Source organism: Rhinatrema bivittatum, chromosome 7, assembly GCF_901001135.1.
Source record: "Rhinatrema bivittatum chromosome 7, aRhiBiv1.1, whole genome shotgun sequence".
Classification (NCBI taxonomy): domain Eukaryota; kingdom Metazoa; phylum Chordata; class Amphibia; order Gymnophiona; family Rhinatrematidae; genus Rhinatrema; species Rhinatrema bivittatum.
Window position 1 is genome coordinate 254090380 of NC_042621.1, and position 24637 is coordinate 254115016.

The 24637-nt window shown below is 41.0% G+C and overlaps 1 protein-coding gene across 1 annotated transcript in view; it reads left to right on the top strand.

Annotated features, from left to right (window-relative positions):
- MMP21 (matrix metallopeptidase 21) overlaps positions 1–19810 on the top strand; it is a 38160-nt gene extending 18350 nt beyond the window's left edge. The window contains exons 3-7 of the mRNA XM_029610047.1: positions 1907–2046; positions 3144–3285; positions 6339–6596; positions 10638–10810; positions 18329–19810. Of these exons, the coding sequence (XP_029465907.1) occupies positions 1907–2046; positions 3144–3285; positions 6339–6596; positions 10638–10810; positions 18329–18637 (1022 nt within the window). The 3' untranslated portion in view covers positions 18638–19810. The remainder of the gene's footprint in view (positions 1–1906; positions 2047–3143; positions 3286–6338; positions 6597–10637; positions 10811–18328) is intronic.
- The last annotated feature ends 4827 nt before the right edge of the window (positions 19811–24637 follow it).

Here is a 24637-nt window from a genome sequence, read left to right on the forward strand (position 1 = left end):
GCGGCGTCCTGCAACGTTGCTGACCAGTGATGTTCGCTGCATTGAAAGGGACCCCGCCTGGCCTAGCCAGGGAAGGTAAGACTGGTGGCTCTTGGGGGTAGCCCGCAGACCACCAAATGCAACAGGAGGTGAGTCTGGAGCAGACAGAGCAAAGAACATTAGCAATGGTAACATGGAATTAGCAATGATAACAGCCATTCTGTTCCCTAATTCAGCCATTCCCCTCCTGTTGTTCTGCCCTCTGTTGTGCAGAGAACAGGAGGGGAGGGTGTGATCCTGCAGCAGACACTGCGGCCTGAAGAACAGGCACAAAAAGGGGTTGAATTAGCACAAGCCTGAGACTTGTGAGCAGTAATACCAATCATCAAGGCTTCAATCCTGGCTGCTACACTACTGCTTACAAGTTTCAAACTTGTCTTAATTCAACGCCTTTTTGGATCTGTTACCAATGTCTTAATTTCTGAAAGAACAATCTAGAATGTTGCTCTGCCACCTTTTTCTGGGCCGTGAGGAAATGGAGCAGAGATGATGGTGTAAATTCTGGTGGGTGATGAATAGCTGGGATTGAACAACTAGTGGGGACTAAGGATGGAGGATCACTAGGGTAAGGAGGAGGAAGAGTGTGCTGAAGTATGTTTTTGGAATAGTGTGTGTGTGTGTGTGTATATGTATTTGCATTTTTTGGGAGAGAGTTCACAACCAGTCCTGTCCTCACCCCATCGTACATGTCACAAGTGGCCCAGTCCCCGATCCCTTCCCCCCCCCCCCCCCCCCCCCAAGCTCCACAGTTCCACTTCCTTTTTATCTACAAATGAAGCCCTGATCAGTGGACTTCATATTAAAGCATATGAGGATAGACTTGAGGATCTAAACATGTATACCCTGGAGGAAAGGCGGAATAGGGGAGATATGATAGAGTCGTTTAAATACCTCCAGGTTTCCAGAGGAGATGGGCATCTTTCAAAGGAAAGGAGGCGCCAGGGGATTAATCTAAGGAAATATTTCGTTACCGAGTTAGGGTAGTGAATGCATGGAACAGCCTCCCCGTAGAGGTAGAGGCTGTTTCTGAATTCAAAAAATCATAGGATAAATGCAGGGGATCATAAAATTGAGTAGTTGGTGTGGGTGGGCAAACTGCATAGGCAGTAATGCTCTTTTTCTTCTAAGATTCATACACAAGAAAATCTATGATTTAATACGATGCTCAGATTCCCTTCCGATTACTAATTGTTCTCTAATACTCTGTCTTGTCACAAACCTCCAGCAAGGTCATTTTTCACTCTGGTAGGAGAAATGGGGTTGTACTTGATTTATACAAGGCTTTCCCCATAAACAAAAAAATGGGACAAAACTGTTTAGGAATCAAGACCAAGAAAGGTCCATATGTAGAAACTGGCAGATATCCGATGGCCAATGATTCCAGCACAAAACTTTAAAGCTTGCATTATGTGGATTATTCTAGGTGCCCATTCTGGGATAAGCACACACTCCCTGATTTGATCCGAGTGATCAGTTTTGGATTTACTCCCTTTGCAGATTGGACCTTTCATGATATGAAGGCACGTTAAATGATTGCAGTCTCAGCGGCATCCCTGAATCGGCAGTGCATACCCCTTTCTGTACTTTTCACAAGCTTGGAGGTACAGGGAACTACTGACGATGATATATCAGCCCAAGTTTCAAACCTCATTTTGTGAGGAAAAGACAATGAGGGTGGGAGTTCCCAGAAAGCAAGTTGTAGATGACACCTTTTTATTGGTTTAACCTAAGACATTTTCATTAGCTTTCAAGAGCACTTCCCCTTCATCATTCTAAAGCCCGTCTCATCCCCAGACACGTAGCACACGGCCTTTCCTTTCCATGCCTCCCTGGTATCTGTTAACATTGTTTTTTCTGACCTTGGCAGGCCGGCATTTGGGATGCACACGTACGTTCGATGGGGCGGGGCAGGAGTTTGCACATGCCTGGTTTCTGGGCGATGTTCACTTTGATGACGATGAACATTTCATGGCCACCAGCGATGACAACGGGATCAGTCTCCTGAAAGTAAGACGACTTGATTATTCTTACTCACTTGTCTCTTTCCCATGAAAGGGAATTTGCAGAATTTCCATTTGAAGAATACCACAAGCAATGTACAGACACTTACTTCTTATCACCAAATTTCTCTAGATTACCTAATTTCAATACAGAAAACCTATTGATTTTGTGTACACGTTGAAGCAGAACTATTTTTCTTCCTTAAAATATCAGATTATTCTCTCCATTGGTTTTATTTTAGTAAATGATATGCTCTCCTTATCATGGTTATTTGCAGCGTTATAATTGCCCACAGGTGCAGGCTGGTGACAAACAGATAGAGCTGTATCACATTCAATCAATCCCCTCCCCCCCCCCCAAAAAAAAAACCCCTGCATGTCCCCCAAGACTAGGAGGAGCTTTCCACAGTTTTACATGCCCTCAAGAACAAGGAAGAAAAGATCAATGCAGAAACAATGTAGTATATTAGGTTTATGTCAACTTCCAAATGCATAATTACCATCAAAATAAAAGTGATGGAGGCTACAATTCTGCCAATGTCTAGAAGCGTGCAAAAAAATTACTCATGGTCCTCAGGAGAGAACTAAATATCTGTGAGGCAATGCAAATTAGATATATATATAGAGAGAGAGAGAGAGAGAGAAATACACACACATTTTTTGTAACGTGAGAAATATGCCATGAGCAAGATATCTCCAGGCATTCAGCCATCTATATAGTCCATGAATTTTACAAAATTGATGCTATATTTTCTCAAATACTGTTTATTAGATAGCAAGTCTATATAAAATCAGGCATCCTGGTTTAGTCCTTCATGGGTCAGGACCAGGCAGGTGAGACTTCCATGCTCAGAGGTAGAATTGCATGAATCAGAGAGCACTGCAGCTGTTGCAGCTACCAGGATCTTTTGGCATTGAAAGCACAGACCTCCTCAGCATGGTAAGAGAACACTGTGCAACAAAGAATATGCATTTAAAAATGGATGTGAGCGAAGACATTTCAATATTTATTGATTGGAGAGTAGAACTTCTTTTAAGGTCATATTAGAAGTATAAAAGGATATGTGATTGTGATACTGTGGTTGCTTGGTTATCTGTTCATAGGTGGCAGTTCATGAGATTGGTCATGTCCTGGGACTGTCTCACATCCACAGGAAGGGATCAATCATGCAACCAAATTATGTTCCCCAGGAATCAACATTTGAATTGGATTGGTCTGACAGAAAAGCAATACAAAAACTCTACGGTAAGGCAAGGGCTGCAAGTCTAGCTCGTGTTAAAGCAGGTTCAGCGTTTCATGCGGCAGGAGTGCTGTGGTCCAGGGTTTGATGCTGGCACGTTACCACTCTCTGTGACAGGCTCTCTCCTGACTGGAAAGTGTGACACTAGGTCACATTAGTAGAGAGTGCGAGGAAAGGAACACTGGACTGATTACTTCATGTACTGATGGGTCCTGCACTGTAGTTTCTTATAGGTTCCTGGTCAAGGCTCAACAAAGAACCTTTTTTGTGGGATTGTCCCAGGGTTATGGAATTCACTCCCTAAAGACACTGAGGGAAATGTAGCTTTTTCAAACAAGCCTCTCAGTGGAGAATCTCCCTATTGTTACTTAGGAAGAACTCTTTTAGAATGAAAAGGACCAAGAGTTTACAAATATGATTAAATAGTGAGGTGAAAAAGCCAAAATTCCTTTAAAAAAAATAGAAAAAGGAGCCAAGCAATGGAAAACACAAACAATGCCAGAGTAGATGTAAAACATTGATAAGGCAGGCCAAAAAAGGATTTCAAGGAAAAGCTTGCCCAGGAGGTGAGAAACAATAACAACAAAATATTTTTACAGTAAAGCAAAAGAAGAGATCAGCAAGAAATGCAATTGACCCAATGGGGTTAAGGGGGTTCTCCAAGATGATAAGACCAGAGCAAATAAGCTGAGTGATTCCTTTGCATCATCTTCACCATGGAGGATGTTGGAGTGACCTCCAAACCAGAGGCCTGTGTCCAGTCCCAAGGCCCTGTGTGATTCTCTGCCTGCCTCTGGTCTTAGGGCCCCAATGGCAGAAACCATGCAGGTGGATCTGACGGCTGCGTTACTTTCTGTCTAGAGGGGGAGGAAGCAGCTGTGAGCCTACCCAGCATGGAGGTGATAGGGTCGGGCTGGGAAGAGTGGTGAAACCATCCTCTGGTGAACTTTACCAGATGTCAGCTAGTACTGTGGATGCAGCTTCATCAATTAGATCCTGCCCGTAATCTCCTTTTCCTTACTCCAACCTGGAGTCACAATATGCAATCTGTGACATCATAATCTTCTCTGCTTTCTTGGACTCTGATGTCACAATCGCAGGATTACTGTGTGCAGGACAGAATAATTTCAAAAATCCTGTCATGCGTATATGTCTAGCTGTAGGTAACAAGAGAAGAACAAACATACAAAATGTAAAACAGGTCTCTAACTACTTGTTTAAAGTTTATGGGGAGGGCTCAGACATTTTTAGGTGAAAGTGAGTAAACCCAAATTACTGAGAGGAAGAAGGGCCGCTTGCTTCAAACTGCTGTACGTAGAAAAATGTTATTAATTGAGCTGGGTCCTCACTACAGCTGCTCACAGGCTGGGCTTCTGGTTTAGAAACATAGAAACATAGAAATATGATGGTAGAAAAAGACAATATGGCCCATCTAGTTCGCCCATCTGTCCAATTTAAAACTAAAAATTTCCACTGCTTGTGACGCCTCAGTCCAATGCATCGCTACCTGGCAAATGGAGAGCCAGGATCCTGTTGCCCATAGATTCCCTGCCTCAATACTCTCTCTGTTCCCAAGGGCGGGTTTACCAGTAGGCAGAGTAGACCAGTGCCTGTGGACAGCCGTCCCAGTGGGGCAGCCTCCTTACTGTGTGAATCACTTGATTTACATCATCAGCTGCGGCACTGCGCTGTCTTGTGAGAGGTGGAGGGCAGTCGACCGTCCCCACGCCTAAAGGAAACCCAGAGGTATAAAGCCACCACTGTCTGCGGGTGACTTGAAAGGTTTTCATGCCTGCTATATACTGCATCGCCTGCCCTCTCAGAGGCTCTCCACTCCAGACCCGGAGAGCCACACACAGATCATATAGTGTTTGTGAATAGTTCATTGTTTATGGTTTTTGTTCTTGTGCTTTCTCAATTTATTTACAATTTTCGATAATTTATTTTATTTGTATGTTTTATTTGTATTTTTCTTTCTCAAGTTTTTACACTTTTGTATTTTCCTATATTTTTACTCTATTTCCATTCTATTATTCTTTTACATTAAAGCAACCTTGAATTAAATGATGGCTTAGCAATTTCTGCATTTTATTTTCTGTCTATATAATTTTTGTCACATCCATATTTTTTTAAGTCTAACCTACCCAATATAATTCTAATCGCCTTCCTTCTGCCACTGCTCGTATTGCTGTGCTCAGTCTTGGGGGTTGGCTGGCCTCTCCTTTGTTTCTCTGTTATTCAGGATAACCAAGCTATGCAAATGAGTCTAGTACTTAGGCCATATGTTTGCAAATTCCCTGGATGAATCTTCATTGTAGATACCCTAAAACCTAGACTTGTTTTCAGCCTTTGCTAAGAAGTTATGTCCTAGAAAAATGTCTTTGATTGTTTCTCGACAGACACAATTTGTTAGTGATGCCAGAATCCCTACTAATAATGTTAGGAATATAATAGGATTTAACATAGTAATGCTCATTACGACTTCTCTTCTGCAAAATGCAAAAGTGTGCAAAAATGTATGTATAGAGGCACATCGCCATGGGGCAGACCTCAATATCCCTTGGGCCAGCCCACTCATCTGTTTTGCTCTGCAAGATTGCCAGGTATCCGGTCCTTTACACGATGCAGGAGTTTTTATTTATTTATTTAGATTTATATTCTGCTTTTTGGCCCTTCAAAGCAGATTACATTCAGGTACTTTATGTATTTCCCTGTCCCCATAAGGCTTAAAAACCTAAGTTTTGCAGAATAGAGACGTTGTTTTTGGTGTTTTGCAAATCTCACATAAAATGTGGTATTGGGCCACTCCCAGTTTTCCCATCTAATGGGATCCATGGAGTTCAGTTGTGCCATGGAAACTATACTCTTGAACTCAGAGAGAGAGAAGGAAGACAAATTGTCATTATTGCAGTAACCACCGTCAGCCAAAGAGAGGCACTGCAGACTAAGGGCAGCCCTTAAGGTTTCAGTGGTGCTCAGGCATCCTGTCTATGGCTGTAATTGGGGAGGAAATAAGATACTGCAAGATTTTAAAAAGGCATTCTTATATTCATTTTAGGGTCGTGTGAGGGACCTTTTGACACTGTATTTGACTGGGTCCGAAAAGAGAGAAACCGGTACGGAGAGCTGGTCATGCGGTATAACACTTACTTTTTCCACAAAAGCTGGTATTGGCTTTATGAAAACCGTCACAACAGGACCCGCTACGGAGATCCACTTGCAATTCTGGTAGGATGGCATGGAATACCAGCAGGGGACATCGATGCTTTTGTCCATGTCTGGACATGGAGTCAAGATGCAAGCTACTTTTTTAAAGGTAAGGATATGGTCAAGTTCAGGTATGAAAGTGTGCTGGCATGGGTTCCTTACCATTAACCTTTGTGCATGCAGAGGATAACACGCTGATTTCAGAAAAGGATCCATCGAGCTGCTGGTGAGGTAATTAGCAGCTTGATCCAGAATCCATAGCTGACAGCTATCAATCAGAAAGCCAAAGAGGAACTGAAATGTACTCGTCTCGTTTGATTCACTTTTTAGACAGCATTCGCAGGCATTTAATTCCGGTTTCTATAGCAGGTTCATGTGACCTTCTCGCTTTGAACAAATGGGCAAAAACCTATTTATTTTTAACCCCTGAAAACAGAAATATTAGCTACTGGAAAGCATGCCCTTTTTAAGTAGTGCTATGTGCTATATATTTGTAGATTCATCCCTGAAGGATTTTTTTCATTGCATTCGTCCTCGGCATCTAACCATCTCCTCTCCTGGCCCTGGCTTCTTCAGCCACATGTTTGGGTATAAATCTGCAAGAAAAAGTCCAGCTCTCTGCATTCATGGAGGAGATCTTCCAATCTGTATTCATTCTTGAGAGAAGTAGAGAGGTTGCTATATCAGAAGAGAGAAAGCATAAGAGAATCACAGCTCTGTCAATATTTCAGAGTATGTGTAGAGTGCAGAGAAAAAGGATCAAAGATGCCAGTTTCCTGCATCAGTATTTGCTGTTTACTTGGTATTGACTTTGTGTGATATAGTTTACCTATGCACAAGAACTTATTATAGTGTTGGGGTGTCTCGTACAAGGCAGCAAAGGCTTTTTTTTATTTTGGCAGCAAAGGCTTTTGCTTGACTGGTTCACACAATAAAATTTAAAACTAGTATACTTATTTATTTCCCAGCTTTAGTAAATATACATCTATAACGAGGTACAATCGTAATTTAAAAAATCCAATATATATTTCAATAATTAGCAGATAATATCATAACAAAACTAAAAACAACAGTTAATACATCTTCTTAAATACTGATAATCATAGTAAAAAAAATACATATTTATAAGGCATATTCACCTCCAGGCAAAAATGAAAAAGGGTGAATAGTCTAATCAAAAGGGCTACTCTAAACAGATTTAATGAAGTCCCATCACATTCTAAAAACCTGATAAAAAATAAAAAATTTACCCTCCAAACATTAATATGTTCTGCTCTACTCTGGCCTCTGTGGGTAAAGAGTTCCACAGCTCTGGGGCAATACTTGAGAAAGCTCATTGTCTTGAACCGACCCAACGCATATCAGCCAAAGATGGCTTGCATAGATCCATCTCCAAGGTAGATTGGAGAGTCCTAACTTGTGCTTCATAACTTTCACACTTTTTCAAATATATTGCCACCCTCCTCGCAAATACTTTAAAATCCATGCTCAATACTTTAAAATAAATCTGACAGTAAATAGGGAGTCTGCTTTTGCACCAGACTAACACTCTTTCTTCCCCCCACACCCTGAGATCACATGAGCTGCCAGGTTCTGAATAATCTGGAGACAGTGCAAGCTCATATAATAGCCCAATGCATGAACCACTGTCTTGAGATTATCTGAATCCACAAAAGGCCTGATCTGCCTCACCTGTTGTAGTTTAGCGAAAGCAATCTGGACCAATTTATCAAGCTGAACTCTGATAGCTACAGATTTGGTTCTGAAAAGAAATGCATTACTGGTGTTTTTCCACTGATGTACAGGGCTAACAGTTTTCTAGGATTTAAATGTGATTTGTTAGCCCATATCCATACTATCACCTCTAGCAAACAATGATTCAAAAGGTACAATGAAACCATTTTTTCAGGGCTTAAAGGCATGTTAAAACTGGATGTATAAATTGCAGAGATGCTGGTGCTTAATGGCTTTAGGGTGATCATATAAGTAGGCTGGTGGGGATAATGCCTCTTTTTAGCCTTGGTTCAACAGGAGAGAAAGGCTGGAGATTGCACTGAATGCCTGTGTGTGTGGTGGTTTATGTGTGGGTGTGTGCTTCCCACCATACAACGAGAGAATGGCTAGCTCTAGCTATACCAAATTTTGTGTGAAGTGAGCTGCCTGTGGGAGCATAAGACTTTTCTACTTTTAAGAATTGGTGAGTGATTTGCGGGAGCTTAACAAGAGGGCAAATTTGACACTTTTGACTTTGGAAATGCATGGTGGTTGAACTGAGCCTATCCAGAAGGTCACACCTTTGAATGGTTTTTATCTTCCCTTCTAGATTTTCTCTCTTTGTATTAACTTGAATATTGGCCCTGTATTGTTTCTTCTTGTCAGAGGTTTGTCTAATGATTTGAGTAGTATTTTAATAAACATTTCCTAACATTAATATAAGTATTGGTTACTGGGCTCTGTTCATTTATTTATTTAAAAGTATTTATTTCCTGCACCCTCCAATGTTCGGGGCAGGTTACAAAAAGACATACAAGATAAAAGAATGCAAAATAAAATATAAAACCAAAAATAAAATGCAATCTGACTCAATGGGTGTAAAATAAAAGCAAAAATAATTGTAGGACAATGTAAAACAAGAAAAAGACAAAAATGGGTAAAACTAAACTTAAGAGACAGACATATCACGTAGATCTGGGAAAGCTAGTCTGAAAAGGTAGCGTTTCAGAACTTTTGTGAAGTCTTTAGACTTGGAAAGTAGTCTGAGATCAGGGGGTAGAGTGTTCCATAGGATTGGGCCTGCGACTGAGAAAGCAGGCTCCCATGTCACATTCAGTCTGGTTGATTTGGGGGATGGAACTTGTAAGAGAAGTTGATTTTTTGTTCTGAGGGTTCTGCAGGGAGTGTATAGATGTAAAGTAGCAGATAGCCATGAGTCAGTGTTGTTGTTATTATTGCCTTTTGGACAGTTGGAAAAAAAAGAGAAAAAAGAAGGGCAATAAATCCTCATAGACTGAAGAAAATAATCTGGCTCCTCGCCGCTATGGTAGGCATGGGAGCAAATAAAAAGGGCAGGTAGCTGAAAATTCACAACTGTAGTAGCCTAAGTTAAAAGCCAAATGTCCGATCTGGATTCTTTATTTGACAGAGATAAAAATCTTTAGACAAGCCCGACTCAGGCTGAGTTTCGCCCTCTTACAATGGGGCTGCATTTGGGGCTCAGCTTTATCATTTTAGAATTTCTGAGTGTCCGGGTTGAAAATTCTAATTGTGCATCAAATGGCCTCTGGCAGATAATATTATCCTGTGCCGTAGTATTATTGGAAAAACCCAACGTTCTCCAATGGGTTTGGTGCGCTGAAGATATCTGCCAGACCCGGACACTCAAAAATTCTAAAATGATAAAGCTGAGCCCCTGATGCAGCCCCATTGTAAGAGGGCGAAACTCGGGGCCTGAGTCGGGCTTGTCTAAAGATTTTTGTCTCTGTCAAATAAAGAATCCAGATTGGACATTTGGCTTCTAATTCTGTTTTGTCGCCTCCATGGCTTTGTTAGATAGCCTTCCCTGCTGTTTCATCAATAGCCTAAGTTAAGCCTTGGGTATGCTGAATACTAATGAGCCTACAAGAAAAGTAACGCGTACTCGTAGCTTCAGCACCAGGGATGACTAACTATGGGAAGAAGGCCATACTGCAGGAGACTCAACATAGGTTTTTAGGTTGTCTATTTTTTTTTAAACAGGGAGACTTTTCCGAACCCGACCTGGTGACCTGACAGGTAGTTGGGTTTTCAGGATACCTGCAATGACTTCACATGACATACATTTGCCTACGCTGGATCCAGTATATGCAAATTTATCTCGTGCATATTCATTACTGCTACCCTGAAAACCTGACTGGCTGGATGGGCTTGCTTAAGCCCTGCTCTACATAGCTGTTACAGACAAATGGATGCGGGAAGACAAGTTTTAAACCTCGCATTAGCTTCTTTTTCTGTCCACATGCAACATATCAGCACCCGACTCAGAGATACAGGTGGATGCTTACGAAAAATTATTGCTGCATCAGATTGAAATTGTTCATGCTGAACTCCAGCTTTTCACATACTTGGTCTTGTTTCGCACTGTGGTGCTGTTTCTCATGCTATCTTCTATCAGGTACTCAGTACTGGAGGTACGACAACGAAAACGACCAAGCCTATACAGAAGATGCCCAGGGAAGCCGCTATCCCAGGCTAATTTCCGAAGGTTTTCCTGGAATTCCCAGTCCCATCGACACAGCTTTCTATGACAGAAGGATCCAGTGTATATTCTTCTTTAGAGACTCCCTGGTATGTGAAATTGTCTTAAACGTTCAAGGGGCAATTCTCAGATCGTTAGGGAGAAAAAGTTCACCCGTTCTTTTTTTTTTTTACCTGAGTTCTTTCACTTTGAAATCTCCTGCATATACAAAATACTTATTGCATCTGCATTTTGGATGGCTAGATTTATATATTTTTTTTAATGGAAAATAACTGATTTAGATTTGAAAATACAATCTGTATTCTTTATTTTCTTTATTTTCTTTTTTTTTATGCTTTATTATTTCAAATTACATCTTCAAGACAAATCTTAAGGAAGAAAAAAATGGAGCTGTAATCAAATAAAATATAATATGGAAAAAGAAAAAAAATATTTGAAGAAAAATAACATATACAGCTCACAATGAAGTCCACCATTTAGGGAGATCCAATAACACAATTCCAAAAGAAATTATCAAAGCAAAAAAAGCTGCAACCCCCATCCCAAGCTAGAACTAACAATGAACGCAGGCTAACTCCCGGAACTAAGCTGTAACAGGCGGAGGGGTTAAAGGAGTTTAAGAGCAGGTTCATACAAAATATACATATTACTCTTATATTGGATACAGCATTTACCGGGGAAATTCAAGAAAAACTGTGCACCCAGCTGTAAGACCTTAGACCACATCAGCGTTTGGCTACATCTGGAAATAACGTAATTTTGTGTCACAAGAAAAGTTCACCATGATGCCAAAAATAAAATAAAATAAAGTCTCAAAAGCCAAGCTCTATCCAGTTAAAATACCACAGAAACTATGAAGGTGGCGTGCCAGGCCTCGGGCCTATCCAATGTCTCCAATAAGGTTCAAAGTATTGTCAGACGTAGGAGATAATGCCTGATAACCGTATTTAATTGTTTGTTAGTTACATTTATAATCCGCAATATCCATACCTGGTTTCTACTTTTTTGAAGGGAGGGAAAATTAAAAAAAAAAAAAAAAAAAATCCTTGATACTGGTGGCAAAGTTTGCTTGGAAACCTTTAGTATTTCTATTAAATATCACTTAAACAGATCTTAAATATATCTTTTGCAGACAGCAGTGGCACTTTGGGGAAGTTAATGGATCTCAATTCTCTGAATCGAATTGTCAATACTCTCCAGCTTATAAAATAAGATAATCTTATCAGATAACTACTGAATCTTGTATGGCTTTAATATGTCCCAAAGTATTTTGCAGATCAGAAAATTGAGACACAGTGTAACCCTTTTTTAAAGGACTTCATCATGTCTCTCATAGCCTTAAAAGAATTTGTCTTTGGGGCTGTCTCCTTATACATATTTCTGCCTCTCTGTTTGTCAAAAAGTGCGGGTGTTTTCTTTGAGGGAAAGGCCGTCCTTCTAGGCCCAGGCGGTGCTGTGATTTTCCTTCCTGTGGGTAACTGTATGAGGTCTCTCTCTCTCTCTGTGTGTGTGACGCCGTGCTACAGGAACAAGACAGAACAAAGTGGTGGGTGTTCAACCTAAATTTACTGTACTTCTTAAGAAAAATAAATAAATGTCCCATCATGTAGACATCTGTACTCTCACTGGGGTATTCACACTTCCTTTCCTCTGTGTATCTGTTCTCAGCACAAGATCCCAAGCTATATCTTGTATCTCAGGAAGTCAGCAGATAAGAAAAATCCCACTTGAGCAGGGAAATCCCTATGTGTAGAGGATCCCCTAAGCCCCAAAATCGTACCTGAGGTCCACACAAATTCCCCTGCCTGTGTCCTGTGTCCCAAGGGTGGAGATCCAGATGGGGTTTTAAAAAAATATATATATATTGCCTCTGCTCCTTGGATTCTCTCTGTTGTGACCTCTCATTAGGAAAAGTCTGTACTGGAAAAACAAGCTAAAATAACCCAGCTTCAGCACTAAACCTCCTCACAAACTAAAAAGGGGAAAACACTTTCAGAGTCCAAACCCCTTCTTCTGAGGTGATGAGTCACTGCTTCCTTTGCACTTCAAGGGAAAGGGTACACAGATCCTCTCATCCCTGGCCTCTGAATTTGGGGCTTGTCCCTCAACCAGCACCAACCAGGGTCTCACCTAAAGTACAACCAAAAATCTCAAAACTCACTGAAATGTCTCTTCACTCAAAACTGGAAATAGTTCCTGACAGGCAAGGGGTGCACCAAAGAAGCTTCTCCTCACATAAAGGAATATTAGGCCACGCAGACCCAACTCAAATTAAGAGCACTGGAAAACCAGCTTCTTCACTCCCAAGAGCCAACTAAAATGATCGTACTCTCTAAGCCATTAGCCCCCTGAATGGCTACTATTCACAGCCAACCTCAAGAGGACGTGCTGTAAGGAAATGATTTCTCCCACTATGCTGGAATACCTTGGCCAGGGATCTGGGGCCATCTAGTAGAGATCAATGAATCTCTTCAACAACTTGTGCATTAGCATCTTCCAAGGATTGAACATGATTCTCCAGATCAATATTCTTCTCAACCAAGGGAGTCACTTGGGACATAATAGCCTTACCCAGACTCTCTATAGCATCCCAAATAGCTTATAAAGAAAGGCCGCAGGTCTTACCAGAGCAAATCTCTTCTGAGCAGCTTGAAGAGGAAGATCAGGTGCAGACAGGAAAGAGATATGACCCTCTTCTGTCTTCTCTTTTTCGTGTCCATAGTACCTCAGCAGTGCATGTAAATATAATGTACATATTGTAAGTGATACAATATGGGAAAGGCGCGCAGCCTTTAAACAAAACCGCGATCGGGCCACACGAAAAAAAATTAACGATGTGAATCAGAACTGAATCCGGTTCTGATTCACATCTCTACTAATACCTAAACCTCACCTCGAGTTACTAGGTGGGCCTATCATAGGGATACAAATACCTATCTAGGGAGAGGACACTATGGCTAGTCTCTCTGTCTCTCTCTCATTAACAATGGTCCCCCGGTGGTTGAATCCAAGAAATACAACAGGTATGGCACTTATCGCACAGTATGAAATGTTATCGCAATTTGTGCTAACTTAGCTTTTCGCATAGGTAATTAGCGCACATTGTGATAAACTGTATATTAGCATAAAACACGCCCTTTTGCTATCGCATGCGATATGTATCGCATTTTGATAAATCCAGGCCAAAGAAAGCAAACCCAGGCATACGAGCAATTGAGGGAGGAACAAAACCAAGAAATAAACAAATTAATCACATGCAGGAGAGAGCAATGCTACTTTCATGATGGGAGCATATATCTTGGAAATGATTGGATGCTCAAAAAAATTATGCGTCCAACATTTAGGTGCGCACACCTAGGCATTTACCTAGGCGGCCAAAACGTAAGCGCACAATACCACTTGTGCACAGAGGTAAACAGTACTTAACATGGGCGCACAGACCACAAGGCCCAACTGTGCATCCAAAAACTGGGCACACAACCTGGATGCAGAGCTAACGCACACGCCAGACCAACAATCCTGTAGAGGGCAGCCTTAGAAAGCACGTGAAAAGCCCTTGTGGCCTACCACACGACGTGCAGCAAAAAGCCATTGAGCGGGGCCTAGCCTAAGAAGGCTGCTCACGTCCCTTACTTACCTGAGCTCAGCTCGGGTGAGTAGCAAAACAAAAAAAAACTGGATAGGCAGTGGGATTTTAGGGGTGGGGTGATTAGGGGAAAAGGGAAGCAGGTTAGTTAGGGGGGTTAGGAAGTCTGCTCCTTTATAGGAGCGGAGTGGGAGGGTAGTGGGATCCGGCTGTTTGCATCGCCGCACGCAATTAAAAAATCCCCCTTACACGTGCATGTCAGCATTTAGCATGCATGTGCACATGGGTAGTGGATTTTCTAACATGCATGCATTGACACGCGAATGTTAGAAAATTGGCACGTCACAGTGCACGCGCTGGGAACTGCGTGCACATGGACACCCGAGCGCATGTTAGAAAATCTACCTTTAAGTGCCTCAGGCTCTCCACGTATCTTGATCATTTTCAGTGAGGACAGACAGTCTGGAGCTTGATCTTGTATACATGATAAGAAGCAGACAACCAAAGAAAATTGCAGCTCCAGGGTAAACAAGAAACTTTCAGGACGAAAAAGTTTACAATTTGGAAAATTGCAGAGGATTAGAAATTGCACAGTCTGTAACTTTATTGCACTGGTTGCTTATTAAGTACATAAGATGTGCCATGCTGGGTCAGACTAAAGATCCATTGAGCCCAGCATCCTGGCTCTGATAGTGGCTAAGCCAGGTCATTAAGAAGTACTTGGCAGATCGCAAAGGGTACATCACTTCTTTATTGCTCACTCCCAGGAATAAGTGGTTGGTTTCTCCAAGTCCACCTGGCTGATAATTGCTTATGGACTTTTCTTCCAGGAACTTGTCCAAACTCCTTTTAAACCCAACAATGCTACTCTCCTTAACCACATCCTCCAGCAACAATTTTTACAGCTTAATTGTGCACTGAGTGAAACAATACTATTGCCAATTCGTTTTAAATCTGCTACCTGTTACTTTCATGGAGTAGCCCCTAGGGAAAATAACCATTCCCTATTCCACCCCACTCATGATTTTAGAAACCTCTCAGTCATCTTGACCACTATAATCTTGCTTGAGATGGGACAACCAAAACTGCACACAGTACGCAAGGTATGATCGCATCACAGATCAATAGAGAGGCATTATTATATTCCTGGTTTTAGTCTCTATTCCTTTCCAAATAACTAACAACAATCTATTAGCTTTTTGACTGCTGCCACACACTAAGCTAAGGATTGTAATGTATTATCCACAATGACTCCAAGATCCTTTTCCTGGATGATTACTTCTAATATGGAACCCAGCATTGTGTACCGAAAGTTAGGATTCTTTTTCCCTATGTGCATCACTTTGTACTTGCTCACGTTGTAGTTCATCTGCCCGTTACATGCCCAGTTGATCAGCCTTGAAAGATCTTTCTGCAGTTTGTTCACAGTCTGCAGAATATTTGAATATTTTTGTATCATCCTCAAATTTGATCACTTCACTCATTGCTCCCTTTTCCAGATCATTCATGAATAAGTTAAATATTGTTCCCAGGAAACAATCTTGGTACACTCCATTATAATTACTTCTAACCACTGGGAAAACTGAGTAGTTCTACTCTTTGTTTCCTTTTAACCAGTTAACGATCCACCATAAGATATCCCTTCCTATCCCATGACGTTTTAGTTCGTTTGAGAAGTCTCTCATGAGGGACTTTATGGATTTTCAGAAGAAGTTTGATATACACTTCAATTAGCTCACCTTTATCCATATGCTTATCTACACCCTTCAAAGAATTCTAATAGGTTAGTAGGCAAGACCTCCCTTTGCTAAATCTATGCTCTTTCCCATTATCCATTTTGTTCTTAACAAAAGCTTCCACCATTTTACCCATCACTGATATCAGGCTCACCTGTCTGTAGTTACTTGGGACACTCTTGGAGCCCATTTGATAATTGGTGTTACAATTTCTACCCTACAGTCTTCAGGTGTAGAAACAGATTTGAATGATAGGTTACAAGATTATTAGTAGTAGGTCTGAAATTTTATATTTGAGTTCCGCTGGAACTGTGGGTTGACTATCATAAGGTCCTGGTGATTTGCTACTATTTAATATGTCAATTTGCTTTAGCAACTCTTCCAGATTCACATTAATTTGATTCAGATCCTTTGAATCACCTTAAAAAATGATACTGGTATGGATAGCTCCCTATCCTCCTCTTCAGAAAAGATTGACACAATGAATTACTTTAGTTGTTATGCTATGACTTTATACTCCTTAAGTGCCCCTTTTACCCCCATTATCTAATGGCCCAACCTACTCGCTCACCGGTTTCTTGTTATAAATATTTTTCAAAAAGTTATTAGCATTTGCCTCCTTTATTATTTTAAATCTAATTTGGCAGTGCTTATGTGCTATCCATTTTTCCAGTTTTTAAAAATGTGTTTTTTAATTTTGATGGATTATTTTACAGCACCTTTTAGCTAAACTGACAAACACTGGGGTGGATTTATCAAAATGTGGTAAGTACCGCATGCGATAGCAAAAGGGGCGTGTTTTATGCTAATATAGCATTTATCGCAATTTGCGCTAATTACCTGTGCGAAGAGCTAAGTTAGCGCAAATTGCGATACCATTTCAGATTCTGCGATAAGTGCCAGAGCTGTTGTATTTCCTGCATTCAACCACTGGGGGACCATTTTTAATGGTCCCGGGAGAGAGAGGGAGAGAAAGAGAGGGGCCATAATATCATGGCCCATAGGTAGGTATTTGTATCCCTATGGTAGGCCCACCTAGTAACTCGAGGTGGGGATTAGGTAAGAGTGTAGGGGGTTAGGGGCCACTTTGACATTCTACGTGACACCTACGAACAGAACAGTGGTCTCTTGTGAAGATTTGCTGGCCTTCGGAGCGAGGAAACTCACTCCAAGATGAGATTTGGGCAAGGTTCTCTCAATCTAGCTTGATGGACATCAGCCTAACGCAATCCAAAGAGGTGTAGTTAAAATCAGCGTTACGGCTGTGCGATAGCTCTTCGCAGACAGGCTAACCCAGCCCACTCTCCGCTCCTATTTTCTGAATTTGCATCGCACCATACGATATGGTGCGATTGCATGCGGAAAACATGTTTTCGCATGCGGTAAGGGCCTATCGCATGCGCTAACGGGGCTTTTTGCATGCGATAAGCCCTTATCGTATTTTGAAACATGACCCCCACTGTTTTTACATTTGTGGAATACATTTTATCTGGACTTCCAAGATGGTGGTTCATGCAGACTTTAACCCTTCTTTTAGTTTCCTTCTAACTAGTTTCCTCATTTTATCATAGTCTCCCTTTTTAAAAGTTATATGCTATTGTTACAGTTGTATTTATTTTCCATCCAGTGATTATCTCAAATTTGATTGCATTATGATCACTGTTACCAAACAGGTTCACCACCATTAACCCTTGCAGCAAATCTTGCAATCCAGTGAGAGCTAGATCTAAAGTATCTTCCCTACTTGTTGGCTCTAGGACAGATTCTACCATGAAGCAATAATTTATGGTTTCTAGAAACTTAGCCTCCCTTGTTTTACATGTTCTTTATTCATAAATGAGCTTGTTTTTAATTTTTGAATAGTTCATGGTTTCATCTATTTTGTTTCAGATTTTATATTCTGCATATTATAATCACATTTATAAATACTTATTACATTTGCATCATAATTTATAGTAACAAACATGAAGGTCAGGTACAAACAAGTGTAAAGGTTGGAAAATGTTTATAATTTGTCATATTGGATTAGAAGTTGTGGTAACAATCATGGGACTACTAGGAACATTAAGCATCCAGGATAGCAAGATTGGAAAACTAATATAGAAATCAAAGTAAATAAATAAAATAAAGTGGTGACCCTGGCCATGTCTGCTGTCCTACCCCCCCCCCCAAAAAAAAAGAGTTAAGGTCATGTTGTTTTAATATAGCATTTTCGCATTGGATTAGCATATTTCAGTAAAACAAAATATTCATCTTAACAGATACTTTTTTTTTTTGCTTTGCAGGTGTTTGCTTTTGATGTCAACAGGAACCAAGCAGTTGATGATTACCCTAAAAGACTCACCAACATTTTTCCAGCTCTAGTAAAAAATGACCATCCCATGGGGAATGTAGATGCTGCATACTACTCCTATAGCCACAATGCCATCTTCCTGCTTAAAGGAAAGGAGTACTGGAGAGTAGTCAGTGACAGAGACAGGCGGCAAAATCCTTCATTGCCTTACAATGGATTATTTGGCAGAAGAAATATATCTGAGCAGTGGTTTGATATCTGTAACGTTCATACATCCATGCTAAAAATGAGTTCAGAATAGTTCTACTCTAAGAATATGTTGAAATATCAGAACCAGAAAAATTACAAGGTGTCATTAAGCAACACATTTCAAGTTCTAGTCCCAGTGATTGCTTTTGGAGAGGAGCACAAAGCACATGCATTCAAGCACTCAGTTTGTCAGGCTGCCTTTTTTTTTATTGTTTTAAATTCTTCCATTTTCTCACATCTACTAAACTAGTGGTGCTCAAATCAGACCTCAGGCCCTCAACTCCAAGCCAGTTGGGTTTTCAGGGTATCTCCTATGATTATGCATGAGATATATTTCTATACATTGAAGACAGTGCATACAAATATATTTCATGCATATTCATTAACAATATCCTGAAAACACAACTGGCTGGTTTAAAGGCAGGGGTTATGGGGACCCCCAAGCACTTCTACTTTAAAAGGATTGACTGAGAAGTCTCCTCCCAAGGCTGAATCTCTTAGCACTGTTCTTAAACCAGTAGATGTGAGATCACTCCTGCAGTAGCAACCTGACTCCAAGCCTAAACACATTAGCTCCCTGACAACAAGTGTAATTTAATAATAGTTTATTTCTCTAAGTAGTACACCACATTCCTTCTGTTCAGACATGATTAAGATTACTTTATTGGCATGACAATTTTATGTGTATTGCCAAAGTAATATATAGAATAATTAAAATAAAAAGGGTAAGAGAAGAAGGGAAAATTACAAAATGGTAATACATGAAAGGAGCCTGGTTCTGGCCTGGCCAGCTCTAAACAGGCCAGGATAAATTACAACTTATAAGGTTGCAGAGAAACTGTCCCTGATATTAGGTTAAAGGTTAACTGATCCCTCACACAGCAACATAGCGGACACAAGGCTAAAGGATAACATCCCCAGAGATGCAGAGTCATGTAGACACAGTGAACAATAATTGCCTCTTGATTGTGACATGCCTTTAGTGAGTTACATGGCAAAACACCTTCATGTTGCCCCCCTCCAGTGCTCAGATTCACAGAATGAGATAAAAGACAAGCAGAGAAGAAAGAAGACAGAAGGACTAAGAATCACTGTGACCCTGGGCTCTTCTACAGACTAAGCAGCTTTACATAAGAAGTTGCCATATTGGGTCAAACCAAGGGTCCATCAAGTCTAGCATCCTGTTTTCAGCAGTAACCAATCCAGGTTACAAGTACCTGACAAGTACCCAAACATTAAATAAATCCCATGCTACTAATGCCAGTAATAACAGGAGCTATTCCCTAAATCAACTTAATAGCAGTTTATTGGCTTCTCCTCCAGGAATTTATCCAAACCTTTTTTAAACCCAGCAACACTAACCATATCCTCTCACAATGAATTCCCAAGCTTAATGGGGCAGAGTGAAAAAAATTCTCTGATTTGTTTTAAATATACTACTTGCTAACTTCATGCAGTGCCACCTAATCTTTGTAATATCTGAAAGAGTAAATAACCAATTCACATTTTACCCATTCTAGTCCTCTCATAATAAGGGATGTGTTACACTGCATTATTATTATTATTCCTATTTATATATTATTCCTTCATGCCTTATGCTAATAACCAAGCACATATAATAAAGATGAATTGTCCTGGGATCTACTGTTGTGATGCATTGAACTGTGTCTTAAGTGTCTAGTGCACTGGATCCTGCCAGGGAGATAGTCTGCAGGATCTGGATCCTTTTGTCTGTGTGTGTCCTCTCCACACCCAGAAGCAGTATGCGAGTGAACAAAATGTCAAGTAAAGTTACAGGTACACAAAATGTCAAATTTTGGTGCTGCTCTGTATTATCCCTGGTTAGGTTTCATTTCTGGCCTGGGGATAAGCTACCACATATTTTGCTGCTATAGCCACTATTTCTCATCTGTCCCCCAGGATTAGATAGTTTTGCTTGCTCATTCTTTTGTGGGAAGTCGTGGATTTTCTCTGTCAGCTTTGGGAAATATGCGTCTCTGATCTCTTTGTATTTTGCACAGCACATGAAGAAAATGCATTTAGGTTTCTATTTCTCCAGTACTGCATGCATACAGAGTTTGTCTTCAGACGCATACTTACACAGGCTGGCTTATTTAAGTACCACTGCCAGTTAGTCTCCACAAGATGTGCTGCCATTTTTTTGGCTCTGTCGTTTCTTCTGTTAGTCTTATTCCTAAATTTTATTGCTGTACGAATATAGTTTTCTATTTCTAGAAATTTGGGGGAGGAAAAATAAAGTGTGCATCTTTTATTAGAGCCTCTCCATTGTCCAATACATCTTTTTCTTGAAGTCATCTTACAAGCTCTTTTGTTACTATTTAGCATTAAATGTAAATCAGGAAAAGAATGCTGTAACTCCCTCCTTCCCTCCCCCAGTTTTGCATGCAGTTTTCTTTTTATGCTTTTATGAGCAAGGTGGGGTTAGCTATGCTTAGCTATACAGAGATTACTGTATTTAATCACCCTCCTAACATTCTCTAAGACGTATAAGCAGGGCTTCCCATGCCTGTCCTAACCCTAGTCAAGTTTGTTTTCAGGATGTCCACAATCTATATGCATGACACCCAGTTTATGCATATTTCTCTCACTTCTATTCTTTGCAGATATCCTGAAAACATGGCTGGCTAGGATAGGTTTGGAAAGCCTTGATTATCTAGCATGCATCCATCATACCCTCCAGCCATCCATCTGGTAAAGCAGGCATCAGCCTCCCAGGCTAAAGCTGGGGAAGACGCTGAGGGGGGGCTCTATAATGTAATATATTCAATGCTTTTCTTCCTGGAGCTGTTCGCTTCTATTTTAGTAGCCCACCTCCCTGAAACTGGTGTAGAGTGGCATTGGGTCGGATGTAATTAAGCAGTTTCTCTAGTGACAGAAAATTGTGAGAAACCCCTTACTATACCTGGGCCACAGTGTTCCTATTAACTTTTATGTAACAAGGCATTTTAATGCTTTTTTTTCTTTTCCTCTATGTACAAATGCAGGTGTTGTGCTAAACTGAATAATTTATAAAAGACTTAATATTGGAACCTACTAAGCTCATTTCTGATTTACAATGAGCTTTCACATCCCATAACCCAATTGATCAATAAAAGTATGACTTTGGCATAGAAAGATGGGACTGGTTTTTAATTTTATTCATGCTCTGTAGTTTTCCCCACATAGGTGTGAAGGCTTTATGTTTAAGAAGCAAAGACACCACTAATATATTCTCTGAAATATAAGAAAATGCCATACTGGGTCAGACCAAGGGTCCATCAAGCCCAGCATCCTGTTTCCAACAGAGGCCAAACCAGGCCACAAGAACCTGGCAATAACCCAAACACTAAGAAGATCCCATGCTACTGATGCAATTAATAGCAGTGGCTATTCTCTTAAGTGAACTTAATAGCAGGTAATGGACTTCTCCTCCAAGAACTTAACCAATCCTTTTTTAAACACAGCTATACTAACTGCACTAACCACATCCTCTGGCAACAAATTCCAGAGTTTAATTGTGCGTTGAGTAAAAAAGAACTTTCTCCGATTAGTTTTAAATGTGCATTCCCACTGCCAACTTCTGCAAACCCCCCCCCCCCCCCAAAAAAAAACCAGAACTAAAATCCAGCACAGCAATGCAAGAATCTGAATGTACATCGCTAATCTATTAAAAAAAAAAAAAATTCCCAGAGAGAAAAATTAGAAATGAAAAACAATGTGCCTTGTGATCTATTCATAACCAGAACCTTTATTCTGCCAAAATTGGAGAAATGATCCAATAACACTGGACAGCCTTATCCAACCATAACATAAGTGTTATTACCCATTCTATTACAATGTTATGAGAAATTTATAACAGACTTTTTTTGGGGGGTGGGGGTGGGTGGGTAGGGGGGCTCGGCAGTTTTCCATTAGGGCTTACAGCTCAGTTAGAATTGTCTTTTAATGGGGCACAGTGCCATGAGCCTTGGAACACAAGAGCATGAATGTGGGACAGCACAATAACTTTCTTAGGCTGCAGATATGTAACACACGGACTCCAGCAGCATATTTCCACCATTACTTTAATGTAGACTTGTATTCAGGAGCTGCGTTTTTGTGGAGACATGGGGGGGCCTCCTGATCCCAGCTAGGTTCTGCCTCTTATCCTGCCCTTCAGGGTCTCGCCCACAGAACTCTCTCTCTCGCTATAGGAATTAAGTGGAGCAGGCTAGATGCCTGGTCCCATAAAGGTTAAAAAGGGGATGTGCAGGGCTACTCCTTCACATACCCTCCCCCCCCTCCTCAACTCAAAGTCTTCAGGGCGAGTGTCCACACTCACCCTGGAGTTCGTCCATGGAAGCAACTCCACCTTCCCAATTCCCTCCCTTCTGGCCTCTTGGCAGTGGCTCTATGGTCATGCTCTCCCCTTCTCATTAGGGTTACCCTAAATACCACCAGTATCATAACCACCCATTGTGCCTTTGCCCAGTGTCCATCCCTATTCCTGCACGTGACTCCATCTGCAGCTCGTTTTCTAATCTTCCTTTGGCAGGACTCTCTGAACTTCACTTTAGTATTCCTGTGGTAACTTCTTTTCTACTTGCTCCAAAACTTGCCTTCCTTCAGGCTTCAACTCTCTTTCAACTGTTGTCACAGCGACTCCCAACTCCTCTGCACTGTCTCCACCTGCATCTTCCTCTGGTCATTCTGCAGTGGTTGAGGCTGGGCACTCTACAGCACCTCCCTCGGCTCTCTCTATTACCTTCCTCTGGATTCTCCATGTTGGTTTCCTTTATGCTGGCGTCCTCTGGCCAATCTATGGTGCTTCCAACAGGCCACTCTACACTACCTCCTTCAGGGCAGTCTGGGTTGCTTCATTCAGGCCACTCTTTAAAGCTCCACCATGAGCTCTCCTGCACACAAGTCACAGTCACTGCAGGTTCAGTCAGCTGACTCTCAATCTTTTTTTTGGCCTGCAGCTGCATCTAAGGTTTTTCTTTTGCCGCCTGTTCTAGTGACGCATTCCCTGGTTCCACTCCAGGTTTTGCTTTCACAATGTCTATAGGTCTCTCCCTAAAACTAATAGTTGTTCTTACTGTCTTTTCTTTTGTGACTCTGAGCTTTTAACTCTCTGGAATATAAGAACAATATAAGATGCATCCAGCTGCCTTGTTTTCTTTGCTTCCTTTTTTATTTTCCCCCACATATACCCACCAATCTGGTTTCTCCTGACACACTCTTGCAGCTGTCTTTGTTCCTTCCAAGAGGTTTTGAATCATGGCTTGCATTTCTTGCTCAGTCATGCTTTCCCAGAGACATGGCTGACTCTCGAGTGTTAGTGCAAAGACAACTGGCTTACTTCTGGCTCTCTTCAGAGGACACGCCCTGTTCAAACATGCACACTTTGCAACACTGCTCCTTTTTTTTTGCTCTGAGGAAGATGTGCAGCTGGGCTTGCTTCAGGAGGATAATGCCCTTCCCACACACAACTCTGGCAGTTTCACTTCTCTCTTTAGGATTATGCCCTGCTCACAACACTCAAACACTTTTTTTTTTCAGGAAAAGGGAGAAGAAAAATAAACCTGCTTCACCAGAAATCTGACTCACTGATTTCCTCTCTAGGCAAGTAGAGCTCTCTCCACACTTGCAAACAAACATATAATAAAATAAATTTTAAAAGCTACTTATTTTTCTTCATGCCCAATATACAGCTCTCTGTGTTAAAAATGTTTAAACTGTTTTGTGTGCTCCTTTTTGAGCCTATTTGTTTTTTAAGTTCTCAGTGCTCTCTACATAGCTAGCAGCACTACTTTGCCTCCAAACTGTTTCTCTGGCAGGGAATCCATGCAACAAAAAAATCTCTTTCTTTCTTTTCTCCTCCCTTTTGGAGACTTGGGTTTTTCTCTGTGCCTTGCATAGAGCAGAAATCCGCGAACTGACACATGGGATAGCAAATAGCTTTCTTAGGCTGGAGGCATGTAACACACAGACTCCAGCCTTCTTCTTGCAACTTTTAACTTTATTTACCTCAATTATCTTTCAGTAGGTATGCTGCTTACCTCCAGCAGCA